Raw genomic sequence first — 16480 nt, 5'->3', positions numbered from 1 at the left:
ATACTTTTGTTTCTTAATTTTTATTTTTATTTCAATTATTTAGCAGCTTAAATAATTTCTTCATATCGGATGTAAACTATACATATTGAGAAAAATATCGGATGTTAACTATACATTTTGAGAAATATATATTGTTATTTGGTATGCATATATACAAAATTTATTTCTACTTATAGACTGATTGACAAGAGGAATCCAAGACTTAAATTTAATGCTTTTCGAAAAGATCAACATGATTAAATTATTTTTTCATTAATAGAGGAAGAGTATAAAGAACATGTTATATGTTTCACAAAGCACCAAACAATGAATGAAAGAAAATATCAATATAGAAAAATCATGAGCGAAAAATTGTGGATGATAAATAGCCACAATACTAAGCCTAAGGTGAGGAGGTCATGAAAGAAAACACCATCACATGCATGATGCATCTTCTCCTTTTCTTATTGATCATTGTTTTAAAAACGGACTCATTACTTTTTTGTTTCTTTATGTTAAATTTTGTTTGATAGCTATGTGTTCTTCTATCTACTCCATTGGTTATATTGCCACCAATCATTGCCCTCCACATTATTACATCAAACTCCTATCGCCAATTTTGTTCCTTTTGTAACAAAAATCGACAAATCATATAAATACACGTGATAACACAAATTTACGCCGCTCACCATCATAAATAGACATGTAAAAAGCTTAAATTGTAGTCTCTGTGTAAAATATCTATTAAAATATCAAAATTAAGATAGATATTTTTGTTAGCCGTCAAAAAAGAAGAAGATATGTTCCTTTGTTTGTGTTTCATACATAAAAAACAATATAGGAAACTAAGTTTTGCATTCACCGAGTCAATCATAATTGGCCAATGTGAATTTAGACGTACAATTATTCAAGAAAAAGAGATCTAAATTATGGTATTTAATTCGAAAAAGACAAAGACAAAATAACCAAATAAAATATGCTAGAAAATCATTGCATTAGAAGAGACCTCTCCCAAATGTTTATATATATAGAGGTTCCTCTAATGACTTTGAATTATTATATCAAAATAAGAAAGAGCTCGACTTGTTCTTCAGAAGATTCGATAATATCAAACTTCTTGAAAACTTCCAAGAATGAATCATTCAACGTCGCTGGATGAGGTAGAAGGGACCAAAACAATCCCTTTTGGCCGGAGGTATCAAAGAGGAGGGCAAAGAGTTTTCGCTCCAAAACTTTTGGAAGCTCTTCGTCGTTCAAGAAGAAGTTCAGAAGCTCCGGCGAGCCATATTAGTCGGAGATGGAGAGCCCCGGCAGCTCAGAAGGCTTATTCATTAAAACTCTACGATGCTCTCCAGCGTTCGCGGCGAAGCACAACGGTCCGGGACACTGCTGACAAAATGCTCGCGGCTACGGCTCGTGGTACGACTCGGTGGAGCAGAGCCATATTGGTGAGCCGGTACAGGATGAGTCTGCGCCGACACAAGCATACAAAGCCGGCTCCGGCGGCTAGGGGAGGTGTAGGGAGGAGGAGGAAGTTGTCGGTGGTGGGATATCGGGTCCGGGCGTTGGGTGGGTTGGTGCCGGGTTGCGAGAGAGCGGCTTTACCGGAGCTTTTGGACGAGACGGCGGATTACATAGCGGCGTTGGAAATGCAAGTCCGAGCCATGACGACTCTAACGAAGATTCTGTCTGAGTTTCAGCCGTCCGTTAAAATCGGCTCAGGATTGTAGCCGATTGCATGAGCCTTTGGTGTTTATTATTTGTTTTGATTATTCTTTTACGAATTTATAATGTCTAAATGTTGTACTTAATCAAGTGTTTGCAATGGGGAAATTGTCAAAAATCATCACGAGTTGGACGAAAATATTGTGTATTTTTGTTATTGTTCGAAGTGTTCTAATGTCATTTCATACATTTGTGAACAAATATTTGCTTAAAATGAAACTTGAAACAAATATTTGGACACCGTAAATGTCTCAATGCTAATCTTCACGGAAGATGACAAAAGAAAACGCTAATCTTCATGGAAACATTGTAATTAATATTTAGAGTGTTTTAAAAACCTTCCATTGAAAATTTGAATTCGAGAATGAGAATTCAATAAGTTATAGATTCGACCAGTTAACTAATCCACATTAGAATATATAAATATTTTATATAAGGACAAACTATGTATCTAATTTCGGGCCCATACAAATTTGAATTTATATCTGTTAAGAAAGTAAATTCGATATTTGTAAGCTACATGCCAAAATGAAAAATAAAAATTATGAATATATACGAGAAGGCATGTGCATGCAGACCCTACGGTCCGACTCTTTTGTTCAGAGTGCGTCGCATGTGACAGACCTCTTTATCTGAAATTGGTTTCTTCTCGAACAGTTTTTTTTGTTTTCTCTTTGTAGTTTTTAAAAATTCATATAATAAAATGATAATAAGTTAAAAAAGACTTTCGTGTGCCCTACATCTAAGCAACTTTGTGAAACAAAATGAGTGCATATATCATACTTTGTCCTTACGTATATGTATATGTTTTGTTATAGCTAGATTTGAATTATATAAGTAGAGACCAAAGCCAATGGTTTACTGTCTGAACGTGGTTACTTCAGCTGATTGGAGAGATTATTTCAGTCTTGATGATATGAACTTAAGTACAATGTTTGATATAGTTTAGAAGAACATGATTACGTCTATGTATGTAGGGTTATAAGAGGCTATAAGTTTTGTTGTTGTGTTAGTCAACGTGTATATAATCGGTTTCACTAACTAAATTTCAGAAACATTTTGTTAAATACGATGATATAAGGTAACAGATAAACTTGCTAAAGGTACATCCAATTAAGATTGAGTCACAAACTTTTCCAGTTGTTTGCATGTCAACCATTAACCATGATTTATGGTGTGGTATAAAGTACATACATAATAATATCGGATATGCAATGACGATCCAGTATTTTTTTTATGACGATCCAGTATTTTTTTTATGACGATCCAGTTTACTATCCAATTAGGGCCATAATAATGTTAGTACTTGTAAGTTGTGCTAGATCAACATGGTTATGCTGATCCACGATAAAAAAGAGTCCAATGTGTAAAAACCAAGAATATATATAGATCATGGATTACAATAAATAATTGAAAGATGAGAGGTTTTTGCCATTAAAAAGGTGACACGTTTGAAGAGTAAAGCCTCAAGAAAACAAAGAGATGACAACGAAAATGGATGGAGACGTGAGAGAGAAGGTGGCATAATAATTGGGGTCAAGTATGAGATGTCTTCTTTGTTTCCTTTAAGGCTCAAGGACCACCCACCACTTTCTTACCTCCTAGTTTATTTATTTATTTGTTTAGTTATTCTCGCAGCATATCGGATTTGAACCTGGTTAATCCGTATTTAGAATGTTTTTTAACATGGGACTTTACCATTAGTTAACCATTTTTACGGTGGCTAGTCTAGCAACCACAAAACTCAGTAAAATACTTGATTTTTTTTGCCATATTTGGGATCCCGCAATCTAACAATAAAATGTCCCTAGGTTATGGAGGAGTGGTCATTTTCTTATAGCATCGGCATATTAAGTGTCATTCTCAGTGTATACATACACGTTTGACCCTTAAAGATCGACCCATCAGAACATGTGGACATGATCTGATATTTGTCTCTTTGTTTAACACTTAACACTGGACCCCAGACACAGCCGGCCAAACCAATTACGGCTTTAACATTAGAGTCAAGTGTTTTTCAAATACTACAACGTACAAGCTTCTCTACAATCAAAATTGTTATTTACTATATTACTTTGGTTAACATGTTAGAACATTACCAGACAACATAGTACTTATCTTTTTACTAATCGTAGAAAAGTACTACTAGTGTCAAGTGTCAACCACTGATTTCTTATATACACACATGATATTTGTTGCAACATGAACTTTACATCTTAATCCAGTCCATGGACAAAACCAATTTAGATAAGAATCTGAGACTTTGCTGCGGCCCTAGAGCAACTCTTCCGGCCTGATTTGGATAGAACACAGACACAAGTCTCTAGAAGCTCAAGATCTTCTTCCCAGAACAAGGAAGATGCCATTTCAGGATTCTGCAATAGTTGCTTGGCTGTCAAGAAACCAGCAATCGTCCATGTCTGGTAAAGCCTGGATTTTTTTCCGATGAACTTCCCGTATCTTGTATCGTAGTACTCAGGCCACCGGTCAGCTTGGAGCCTCTTCTCAGCCAATGCAACTGCTTTCTCTGCTAGCTCTGGTCTACCCATCTTCATGCATGCCAATGTGAACTGAGAACATCCAAATACATAATGTAAAGCAAATATATGTTGCGTGTATTTTACGCTATTTCTAAGAATCCATATATGCTTACTTGCCAGAGAAGTGTTGGCCATGAACCGCCGTTATGGTAAGACCAAGGCCTACAGAACATGCAACGAATACATACATAAATGAAGTCTAGTCCATTTTAAGTGGTAAGCTACTTTACGTACGTGTTCTTTGGGTCACTCCCAGTGATTATATGCCACTCTGCAGACTCCAAAGCTGGGAAACATATCTTAAGTGGCATATGTCCAATGAGATCATCCCATTTCTCTTCAATCAAATTCAGTATAGCTTGGTTCTGTCTTGGTGTGCCCAAAGAAGAAATAACTGACCAAAGGTTTCCCAAAGTGAAGAACCTAAAGTCCATGTGAGCAGGCTGGAGGTTTCCAACAAGAAAACCACACCTACGGCTTTCAGGAATCCAGTCCATTAACCACGGAGAAACCTGGTCCGGGTAGATGTTGAACTTGTTGGTTGCATCAGTAGAGTACTCCTCAGTTTTATAACGGTAAATCTCGTTGATTTTGCATTTATCAACCCAATAGTTTTCTCTAATGTGGAATGAGATTGCACTGAGCCTGTTGTTAATGGTCCTTACTAGGTTCTTGGAGCTATCATTAATAGTTATCATCTCGCGAGAAGACCGAAGAGCAGAATAGAACAAAGCCTGTGGCAACATAACAAAGTTAACTTTTCTTGTTTTTGAGATTTTTAAAATCAAGAAATTAAACAACTTGTTTTGGAGAGTTACTTGGATCTCAAGAGGGTGACCATGGATACCCATACGCCTGTCTATCATGCAAGAGCCATCAGTGACTAGTAACGTTGGAAACATATCAAACCCATCAGCTAAACACAAGTTTGCAATCATCTTTATCCCTGTCTGCACATCTACCCTCTCTTGCAACGAGTAGTCCCCTGTGATCTTCCCATATGCTCTCAACAATATTATCCACCATAAACCTGAGATTTTTTTCTTCTATTTAATCAACACTGATGTGTTCTTTAATTAGCTACACCACCAGATTGAAGAGACAAGAAAGTACTGACCAGAATCAACAGGAGCAACACGACCTATAGCTGACTCACCAAAGTCTGGATCAAGAACCTCTTCGAACTTGTCCTCTTCAAGAGGTGAAATTCTGACTTTGAAACTCGCAGGCATTAATCCTTGTCCTGGACTATAACAATCAACTGTTTTCTCCCAACTCTGTAAATACAACAAGGAACACTAAGCTTCATGTCCTGATGCAAACTATTTGCTTTTTCACAAGTTTCTTTTTCCAATGTATAACAGTGAATTTATATAGTTGAGAAAAACGTATTTATTCATTTAAGCTATTTTAAAATTTTAATCAAATTTTTTTAAAACATTGGTTTTACATATAAACTATATCGTATGATGAATTTATATAATTGACAAAAATGCATTATAAAAGTAATTAATAATTTAATATAGCTGACTCTAAACAATCTACTAATTTGTGTCATTTTATTTATAATTATTATTTTCCCCCTATAATTTTTTTTGTTAGCTCCACAACTGTTCATACCTGCAGCTGCAACGTGTAAAGAAGGAAGTTCCGAACAATCTCACTCTCTCCCTTCATCAAGAAAGCAAGAGCCGAAGGTACAAAGTCTCTAACAAAGACCTGGTCATAGTTTAAAGGTGTTGCATCGGTTGGATCATTAGCAGCCATTGTTCCAACAGGAGAATCACAATACGTCACCACTGACTGTCTCAGCAACCTCCAAGCCTCCTCCTCGATTTCTTTTCTTCTGACACTCTCCAGACCGTCTTTATCTATGTTTCTGACGTCTCCATTGACAACCTCTTCATCTTTCTCATCTTCTTCTAGCCTCTCGACGGTTAATGGCTTCACATTAAAGCCGTTCTTGGGGATGATGACTTGATCCAGTGTCGTATCCTTAGTGCATGTCTTGGAAGCGGAGAGATTTCTTGCCTCAGAAGCAACCTGAGTTGTAACAGAACTTGGCTTGTTAGTACAAAACGGCACAACATTTCTTAGTTTGGTGATTCTATATGGATCTTGATTGTTGATGTTATGGTTTATGAACCGGGAAGGATGCGGTTGAAACGCAGCGTCTCTAGATGGAGATAGTCTTGAGAACGCACGGAGAATACATTTTGAAGGTCTCATTGTTGAGTTTCCAAGGAAAGCGATAGCATTCATCATCAGAATCCAACATTCAGATTGCAAATGACAAGTTTGAAAAGAAAAATCAGTTTTATTTTTGTGTTCTTTATATATCTGAAAAATGTGAATCCTGAAATGGGAGATTTGTTTTAGGAAGAGAATGTTTTGTGGATATTGGAATTAGTCTATGGCTAATTTGATGTTTCTATTAATACACCAACTTATAATATATTTTTTTATTCCTCTTTTTAGCTTGCTCCATTCAATCTATTTCGGTAATATTAAAATTTGCAATGTGGATTGTAATGAAACTTTCATAAATGTGCTTTGCCAAGTTCTTTTAAAAAATCTGTGTGTTTTCTTGTTCAATGAAGATGTTACTTGTTTATGTATTTAACTGATTTAGAAATTAACGTAGAGTTTAAATCTTTTGTAAAATTAAATAATTTCAAATTAAAAAATGGATTTTAGTTTATATTTGAAATTTCATGATTTTTTCCAAATGTATGTGTACGTAAGAAGCCTTTCAAATCTAGTAAATTTAGTGTGAGATCAAATTAATAGACTAATTGAAGTGGAAGACGAAGGGATTACAAAACTGAAAAATGAGATGAGCTTAATGTCAGGTCATTGGAAACATAAGACTAATGAACTTAAAACTCAGGTGAATCCCTACTATAATTTTCAATAAATTTTTCAAAATTTTAAGAGCTTCATCCATCTGTTAAATTCTCAATGGTTTATATCTTTTGATAAAAAAACAACAGCTGGAGGAACAGAGAATAACATATCAAGATTTGAAGAAGAAGATACTGAAGCTAGAATTCTGTCTTCAAGAAACTAAGAAGCCAGATAAGAAAGCTGCATAGGGTAAGTGTTAAGTTCATTACTCTTGACATTCTTGTTTGCATCAAAGGGTTTTTAAAATTCTTGTTGTATGATATATATAAGGCATCCTCCGGATAATTCAAATCTGATCAATTAGATGTCCGATTCGGGCCTATATGACATGACTCCTGTTAATAAAATAGAATGGAGGAACTCGATTCATTATTTCAAAAAGATAGATCGTTCATATCTTCTTATTCCTGAATAATTTCATTTTTCAATTATTCAACCATTTCATTTTACCAAGTTCAATGTTAGCCAGATTAGTCAATATTTATATGTTTCGATGCAACAACAAGATGTTATTTGTAACTCATTCTGCCTAGCATTAAGTAGACCTATCAATATTTCAAATCAATGATGGGTTCTATTAATTCCCTACCTAAATAGGGTACTTTAAACTAGAAGAAAAGCACCTAAACCTAACAAAATGCATTCAATATTTCTCTTTTTAGAAGATAAATTCTTACATTTTAATTATGTATTAGATGTATACTTCCAATTACGTAAATCAAATAGTTCAAACCACACTCAAAAGTAGGGCATTTTCCATTTTTATAGGAACTTCTGTACCAGAAATAATGGTAATACCTTACCCCATCCATCTAGAAATCTTGGTTCGAACCCTATGATTTATACTCTTTATCACAAACATATGTATTTTACAAATTATCTATTAGAAGACAAAAAGAACAAAAAAGAATAATAAATCTAACATGAAGATTATGATAACATAAGTCCCTCCCTACAAGTCATGAATTTAGAATTCTCGCAATAAAACAAAACAACAAGGAATGGGGAACAAAACAAAACAACAAGGAATGGGGAACAGAAAGGGGAAAGAAGGGACCATAGAGATAAAAGAGATAAGAGATCTGGTGTCGGAGAAACAACAAGTTATTGAAAAATCTTGGGAGAAACAGAAGTTATGGCCCTTCTGGGACAATTCAGGATTCAAGATCGTTGTTAGTACTAGTCTCCAAGAGATGAGTTTTTTTTTTCGGTATAACTTGTAGTTGAGGAAAATCTAAGACAATGGTGTAGCCGTGTAGGTGTATAGTCTTGTTTAGAATGGCCTCCATCCAAACGTAACATGACAACATGTCTAGTCTTGTTTAAAATGGCTCCATTAAAACGTAACACCATTACATTAGCACAATAGTTTCCTCTCTAAAAAAAGAGATGTTAATTAATCAAAAGTCCAACTGATCAATGAATAGTATTAATACGACCAAAGTATATGTATAACAAACAGGTCCCGTAGCTCAGTTGGTTAGAGCGTTGGTCTTATGAGCCGAAGGTCGCGGGTTCGAGCCCCGCCGGGACCATAATTCTGGGCCATTCGATTATATTTTACTTTTTTAAAAGCCCAATGAGAAGTAGCCCAGTTCACACTTTCGGCCTTATCATATGATAATATTTGGGTTTCTGAAGCCCAAAGAGAAGTAGCCCCCAGTTCACACTTTCGGCCTTATCATATGATAATATTATCCCACCTCCCAGCTTTTTTTTTTTTTTTAACAACGATTTTATTTATATATAATGTAATATTACACATAAAATAATAAAAATACAACCTTTTTCATAATATTATCCCACCTCCCAGCTTTATCCAAATTTTCAAGATTTCCAACCTTTTTTTAATTATTACTATATATTATTGAGCTCTTTCTAAAAAATAAGGACCAATTATAAAACTATACATTTGGCCGGAAATGTCACTAAATGTCATTATATAGTGCAATTAAGTCAGTTTAGCTTAGTTACTTTGACAATAGGAGTTTGACTCCTCTTTTTAATCAAGGTGTGAACACAAATCGTGGTGAGAATGGAGCTATTAAAAAGGACCAATACTTGATTGTTGTACAGCAAAATTAAATTTAATATGCCACTAATTGTATACAAAATGATTTAATTAATATAAATCTTGTTTTTAACAATTAAAACCAGTATCATTGTGAGATCATTTTTGGTAGTATGTCAGTCTAACCAGTTGCAACCTAATATATTCAAAAACAATAGAGAGTGATGGATCATGACGGTTGTTAGTAGGTTGCATTAAGTTTGAATGGTCAAACTCAGAAAGAACGAAAAATACCAAACCCAATGTACTTCAAACTCTAAAGATCTTCTTATATAATCTTTTGGATTTCACTTTGCGAGATGGCTGTCACCAGATGGTAGCATAGCATAGGCATCTCTAGTCAGAGCTTCATTTGTATACTCACAAATCAATTCATTATTATTCATTACACCAGAGGAGAGAGAAAGAGAGATTCATCATCATCATCATCATCATCATCATCGTCATCATCAATACTTTTTATTTTTGGTATGATTTGATTTTTGATTGTCTACGTATCAATTTCTCTTGTTTGATTGAAATTTGCTATATTTCTTTTTGGTATGTATATGGTTAAAATTTCCTTATCAGGATTCTACACCCTTCTTTTTAGGTGCTAATTGTTTCCAATATCTTATCAAAATAAAAATCACAAAAAAAACTTTAAATGTTGAAATCCTTTATAAATGTGTGTTCTAACGACCATTTTGCTCATTGCTGCAGGGTTGATCTGATTTAAGATTTGATAATAAAGAGTAACAAAGGAAGAGTTCCTGGAATGGCCACGGTGGGCTTGGAGCCTAGTGCTGCGGTTAGAGAGTTTATTGGAAACGTTACTGATGTTGATAGGTTACATGAGGAGATGATTCACATGAGAATTCAAGATGATAAAGTATGTCTCCTTTTTCTATTTCTTTAGTTTTGATGCTGTTTCAGATTGTATTCTTATTGCTCTTGTTCACCAGGAAATGGAAGCTACGATTGTATATGGCAATGTGACAGAGACTGGTCATATAATAGTAACTACAATAGGTGGAAGAAATGGCCAACCAAATCAGGTTTTGTGACCGTTCTTGATCCTTAAACAATAGTTCATTAGATATTATTTATATATTTCTAAGTGCATTTTCTTGGATGTTAGACAATCAGTTACATGGCAGAGAGAGCTGTTGGGCAAGGAGCCTTTGGAGTTGTGTTCCAAGTGAGTTCTTTCTTTCTTCAGAGTGGCTTCTCTAATAGTCTTTCCCACTGTGACATGATCATTTTTTTTTCTCAGGCGAAATGTTTAGAAACAGGAGAAACAGTTGCGATAAAGAAAGTGTTGCAAGATCGAAGGTACAAGAACCGTGAGCTACAAACAATGAGGCTATTTGACCATCCTAACGTAGTGTTATTGAAACACTGCTTCTTCTCGACAACCGAGCAAGACGAGCTTTACCTCAACTTGGTTCTTGAGTACGTTCCAGAGACATTACACAATGTTATCGAACACCACAGCGAACTTAAGCAACGCATGCCTCTTGTTTACGTCAAACTCTACACTTATCAGGTAGATTGCAAGCAAACCTTTAATTAACTTGTCTTATTGAGAGAGTTTCAGTAAGTTTTTCTATGTTTTTTGGCAGATATTCAGGTCCTTATCATACATTCACCGATGTATAGGCGTGTGCCACCGCGACATAAAACCTCAAAACTTGTTGGTGAACCCACACACTCATCAAGTGAAGCTATGTGATTTTGGAAGTGCCAAAGTATTGGTGAGTTTGATATCTCTCTTGGAAGCAGAGGGAGCTCAAACCATTTATTAGATCAAAACGCTGACTCTTGAAAAAACAGGTTAAAGGAGAGCCAAACATATCATATATAAGCTCAAGGTACTACAGAGCACCTGAGCTTATTTTTGGAGCCACTGAGTATACTACATCCATTGATGTCTGGTCTGCAGGTTGTGTTCTCGCTGAGCTTCTTCTAGGACAGGTAATAATAAACTTCTTAAAATAAAATAAAAACATCTTTGTTCTGTTTCAAGTCCTAATATGTTATTTTTGTTCATGGTGTAGCCATTGTTCCCTGGTGAGAGCCGTGTTGATCAACTTGTAGAGATTGTAAAGGTCTTAACCTCTTCTAAAAATGTACAACACTTATATATGTTGTGTAATGACAATACTTGACTGTATTCATGATCTGAACAGGTTTTGGGAACACCAACAAGGGAGGAAATCAAATGCATGAACCCGAACTACACTGACTTCAAGTTCCCTCAGATTAAAGCTCATCCATGGCATAAGGTTTTTCACAAGAGGATGCCTCCAGAAGCTGTTGATTTGGTCTCTAGACTTCTTCAGTACTCTCCCAATCTCCGTTGCGCTGCTGTGAGTCTTTGTAACCTATCTCACCATCCTTCCTTCATTTCTGTAAAATATCTTATTTTGTTGAACTTGTGATCTTTGCCAATTAGATTGATGTATTGGCACATCCGTTTCTTGACGAGCTTAGAGAAGATCCCAATGCGCGGTTGCCTGATGGAAGTTTCTTTCCACCACTGTTCAACTTCAAGCCTCATGGTACTTACCACGTTCTTCCTTTTCTTGGTTTTGGCACGTTGAAATATACTATAGATAAATGGACTTAAAAAACTCATGGTTCTTTATTAAATAATGTGGTTTGTTGAAAGCAGAGCTTAAAGGTGTGCCTCTGGAGATGGTGGCTAAGTTAGTACCTGAACATGCTAGGAACCAGTGTCCCTGGCTCGGCCTGTGATTTAATTTGTTGTTACCTGTAAACACACAAAAACTAGAGGGGAACAGTCTGAGAAAAACCATATCTTCTCTATTTTCTTCCTCTGTTTTGTTAGTGTTATTCAATCTCATTCCTATGATTCTGTAACCCTTTATTCTTTGTAGTGAGTAGGGAAAGAACAAAGATTTTTATTCTGAATAACAAATAAATTCATTCTTATTTGTTGTGTTGTGTTTTTCTCCAACCTTATACTTAAACAAGCGAAAGCTTTAGTAAATTCTTTTTGATGAATTAAATTGAATCATATAAAAAAGTGTTAAATGTAAAAAAAAAAAGAATTGGTTACTTTAAAAAGTTTTTTTTTTTAAAACTAGCATTCAAGAGGAGGATATACTTTACAAGTTGATTTGTTATGACCAAGCCCCTTACACTTACTACATTGCAGCTGCCGCTTCACCACCTCTTCAGCCGGTGTTTTCTTCTTCGGCGGCCTCCCCGGTGGCCGCCTTGTAGTTGGTGGTGTTACCGTCATAACATCACCCCCTGAGCTCTCTCTACACATCTCTCCTTCCAACATAGGAACCAGGTTTATCGACATAGAGTACGTCAACCTATAGTTATCAACACTGAAGTATCTAGAACAAAAGTCATAAGGACTAAGTCCGTTGCAGCTGATAACCGCAACCGCGTGGTGACACGGTAAGCCCGTTAACTGCCAACCTCTGCAGCTACACTCACACTGCGCCATGTTCACCACCTCGTACGTCTCTCCATGGACTTGAAACAAACTGTCATCCGTGGATGAGGACGTTACAGTAAGGCTTTGCGCTTTTACACACTCGTTCTCTAGCTTTACTTCCATGGAAGGAGTTAATCTTCTTCCATTAGCCTCATCTCCGTTGATCCGTCTCAGCTGAATCATCCCCATGATCTTCCCCCGGATCACATCAACCATCTGAGTTATAGGTAGATCGTCAGCGTCTGAAGCCCAGGTGAAGAACGGTTCGCCAGAGTTTGACGTCATGTGGTTGTACCTAGCTCCAGGAAAGTAAGCGTTGGCCCAGTGATCAGGCTGGCTGTTGTGCATGATCCAGTTATAAGCGTCCATAGAGAGCTCTCTGATTTTCTCTACACATCTCTCGAACGAGTCAGGTCTTGGTGCATAAGCTGCATCAAAGAATAACCGCTTGATGTCCTGAGAGAAGGGTCCTTTTAACTCTCTGATGAGCTCGTCTGTTAGATACCGTAAGCAGTAGGCGTGAAACGAGCCAACAAACACTCTCGGGATCAGTTCTTGCAGACTCTTCAGCCTTTCCGCGACGAAAGTGATGGCGTTGGAGGTGGAGAGAGCGGTCCTCAGCTGAAGCAAGAACCACTCCCAGTTATCCTCGCTCTCAGCGTCAACAACCGCAAACGCTAGTGGGAACACTTCCTCGTCCCCATCCACAGAAGTTGCCGCTAACAGCGTCCCCTGATACTTCGACTTCAAGGGGACGCTATCAAGAAACACCAACGGCCTACAACCCTCGAGGAAACCGTAGACCGAGGCGTGGAACGCGACGAAAACGCGGTGGAAGGACGAGTCTTCCTTGGTTGCGAAGGCAGCGAGGCTGCCTGGATTGGTTTCCATAATCTTCTCGCAGTAAACGGGAAGCTGCTTGTAACCGTCCTTGTACGAGCCTTGGAGCTGCTCCCTCGCAATCTCTTTCCCGCGCCACGCTTGAAAGTAGTTCAGCTGGATCCCATACTCTTCCTTGATGTCGCTGACGATATCTTTCGGTTTGTAGTCGGGGAACACTCTCAGCTTCTCCTTGATAATGCTGGCCACCCAGCTCCTGCTAGTCTGGAGGCCGCTGACGCCGCCTCCAGCGCCTTCGCAGGTGTGCGAAGGAGTCATCTTCTTGATGCAGATCAGCTGAGTGGTCGATAGCCTCGAAGCGTGGATCCTCCAGGGACAGCCTTCTGCTTTGCATCTGACAGTTACTCGGTGGCTATCGTTCTTCTTGTAACGGAAACCGAACTGGTTAGCGATCGCGTATTTCCGCAGGGCTTCCCGGAACTCGCCCACGTTTTTGAACCTCTGTCCGAGGCCTGTGATCGTGTTCTGCCATTGCTGCGTTCTCGCCTTTGTGAGAATGTCTCCTGTTTGATTCTGGACGTCGAGAATCGACGGAGTTATAACAATCTGTGAATCTTCTGCTGCTTGGATCATCACTTGATCTATTGTTACAACGGGAGGAGGAGCTGAGACTGAGACTGAGAGTGAAAGGGGAAGATCTTCGTGTCCTGTTGTGTCATCATCTATCATGTCGTCCAGAGGAATGGCTTCAGATAATGTCGTTCTGCTAGATCTACAAGAGAACAAAAAGTAAAGATGATCAGGGCCGGTTCTGGCATAGGCTAGTGAAGCATATAGCATTAGTAGATGAGGATTTTGATTTACCTGCTAGCCTCGGGAGGAGCTTCTTCTTCTTCAGGAATAAGATAGACATCAGCAGTGTTAGAGTTCTCGTGGAACTTGATCATCCGTTTCAAGTCTTTATCGTTAGAGATGGAGATGAGAGTCTTCTTGTTATCAGGGAGAAAGTATTTGAGACAAACTGTGTTCCTGGCGTCGCCGCAGTTAAACATCTCACCAATCTCTGAGATGAAGTCTTTGAAGTTCGTATTTTCGTCCACGTCTATCGCGTGAGCTTCGCCGCCTCTGTAAGTTAACGCTCCGCTTTTCTCTGTTAGAAACTGCCCGCCAGACATGCATATTGCTATCACCCGTTTACCTGACATGTCCTGCAATAAGAACAAAGGAAGCAGTTAGCTCTCAATCACTGTAAAAAAACTATTAAAACGCCAAGAAAAGCGATGCAGAGCAATGTCATAAGACACATTCAGAGTCCAAAGACTGAGACTTTTCAGATTCTAACCCTAACCCAAATCAAGCATTTAGCTCCAGAAACTTGAAGCCATGGAGACAACAAGAATCATCAAAACTGTAATAACTAAACAGTTCAATTTTACAGAGAAAGAGGCAAAGTTTTGAACTTTATGGTTCAATCCCAATTCCAAGAGGCCTAATCTTTGTAAACCCTAAAGATTGGTAATCTCAAGCTTCTAGGCAAAGCTAGAATCTGCGAGTTAACCTAAAACATCAATCCTAACAATTGACATTACAATCTGAATATCTTAGGGATAATTAAACAATTTGGCTGCATGAACCCTAAAAGCTTATAAGAATGAGCAATTGAGTTACCTCAAAACTGCGGAGAATTGAGAAACCCTAATCCGATTTTGAAGTTTTTATGATCGAACCAATAGCTCGGAGAAAAGGGAAGAGCTTGACGACCCTTTGATTTTTTTTTAAGTTTTTAAATTTTTTTTTGCATTTTTTTGTCAATAAATAAGTGTACGTAGTTGAGTTATATTGGTTATCCAATTTGGAAAACATTTAAATAAGAGGATATACAAAATATATATATATATATATATATATATGAAAATCATCGCATAAAAATGCATAATTTACATTTTTCTCAAAAAAATTAATTCATCGGTTTGTTAAAAATAAAATAATAAAAGATTAAAAGTCGGTTCAGACATGTAGTACATCAACATATTTTTTCGAAAAAAAAATGTTATTGCCTTAATCAATACTAGATCATGACCCGCGCGCCTGCGCGGGTTTATCTTTTGATTCGTATTTTTTATATACATGTTGTATATTATTTAAGATTTATAATATAAAAAGTTATAATGATCCGGAACAAAAAAAAATCGACCAGGACAAAAAAAAATCAAATACCTTTTTTTGACAAACTAAAAAAAAAAAAAATAAAATAAAATCAAAAACCTACTTAGATCCAAATGTTGAGAACCCGAAAAACTCATACCTGAAATGAACAGATTTATACCCGACCCAGTGAGCTAAATTTCAAACATAATATCTTTTATTATATTTTTAATTCATTTTTTTGGGGTTAGTGAGATTTACTATTTATTCGGAAGATTTTTGGCTAACTTAATGGTATATATTCGTAGGTTTTTTTTTCTGAACAGGAAAAAAAAAGATTTGGGTCTTGATTAAATTTATCTTATATAACAAATTGCTACTATAAATAATTTTTATAAAAATTAATTTGTAACAGTAATATCATTTTTGGTATAAATTAGTTAATCATAGTTTATAGGTTCAAAGTATAGAGTTAGTCGTCTTCATAGTATATTGTATTATTAGTAATCTGTATAATATAATATAGTAATATCGATAGATGCAAGTTAATGAATACATATGATATATTGTATTATTAGTAATCTGTCGTATAGTATTATATGTTAGTAGATGTATTATTAATAATCTATCTTATAGTATAATATGCTAGTGGATGTACCTAGATTATAGTAAAATATATGCAATATAAGGAAACATGCGTAGTGGATATAATAATAAGGTAAGAAGTGAAAAACTATGGTAATGGTTGATATTAATTATTTATAAAAATGTATGTCTAATAATAAGTAGATTAATATAGCATTAATTACATAAGGT

The 16480-nt window shown here is 36.5% G+C and overlaps 4 protein-coding genes and 1 non-coding gene across 5 annotated transcripts; 3 read left to right on the top strand and 2 right to left on the bottom strand.

The window, feature by feature from the left end:
• Positions 1-887: 887 nt before the first annotated feature.
• Positions 888-1870, top strand: LOC108809327 (transcription factor bHLH150). Its single transcript, XM_018581476.2, has one exon. It carries the CDS (start codon positions 1113-1115, stop codon positions 1707-1709), a length of 597 nt encoding a protein of 198 aa, XP_018436978.2. The 5' UTR covers positions 888-1112; the 3' UTR covers positions 1710-1870.
• Positions 1871-3947: 2077 nt separating this feature from the next.
• LOC108810313 (probable alkaline/neutral invertase A, chloroplastic) lies at positions 3948-6602 on the bottom strand. Its single transcript, XM_018582433.2, has 6 exons — positions 5865-6602; positions 5362-5521; positions 5063-5274; positions 4479-4978; positions 4358-4406; positions 3948-4274 (listed from the first exon to the last, which is right to left on the bottom strand). Exons 1-6 carry the CDS (start codon positions 6507-6509, stop codon positions 3948-3950), a joined length of 1893 nt encoding a protein of 630 aa, XP_018437935.1. The 5' UTR covers positions 6510-6602.
• A 2010-nt stretch (positions 6603-8612) lies between these two features.
• TRNAI-UAU (transfer RNA isoleucine (anticodon UAU)) lies at positions 8613-8686 on the top strand. Its single transcript has one exon. It is a non-coding gene; the product is annotated as a tRNA-Ile (tRNA).
• A 729-nt stretch (positions 8687-9415) lies between these two features.
• On the top strand, positions 9416-12159 carry LOC108813622 (shaggy-related protein kinase gamma-like). The gene is made up of 11 exons (XM_018586234.2): positions 9416-9690; positions 9925-10093; positions 10167-10259; positions 10343-10402; positions 10478-10750; positions 10827-10958; positions 11038-11178; positions 11262-11312; positions 11394-11573; positions 11660-11765; positions 11879-12159. Exons 2-11 carry the CDS (start codon positions 9980-9982, stop codon positions 11959-11961), a joined length of 1233 nt encoding a protein of 410 aa, XP_018441736.2. The 5' UTR covers positions 9416-9690; positions 9925-9979; the 3' UTR covers positions 11962-12159.
• A 123-nt stretch (positions 12160-12282) lies between these two features.
• LOC108813621 (uncharacterized) lies at positions 12283-15333 on the bottom strand. Its single transcript, XM_018586233.2, has 3 exons — positions 15188-15333; positions 14384-14727; positions 12283-14291 (listed from the first exon to the last, which is right to left on the bottom strand). The coding sequence occupies exons 2-3, from the start codon at positions 14722-14724 to the stop codon at positions 12311-12313; spliced, it is 2322 nt and encodes a 773-aa protein (XP_018441735.1). The 5' UTR covers positions 14725-14727; positions 15188-15333; the 3' UTR covers positions 12283-12310.
• Between the last annotated feature and the right edge of the window lie 1147 nt (positions 15334-16480).

This window comes from Raphanus sativus, chromosome 6 (genome assembly GCF_000801105.2).
Source record: "Raphanus sativus cultivar WK10039 chromosome 6, ASM80110v3, whole genome shotgun sequence".
NCBI classification, from domain to species: Eukaryota; Viridiplantae; Streptophyta; class Magnoliopsida; order Brassicales; family Brassicaceae; genus Raphanus; species Raphanus sativus.
This window is presented reverse-complemented; position numbering and strand designations above follow the sequence as displayed.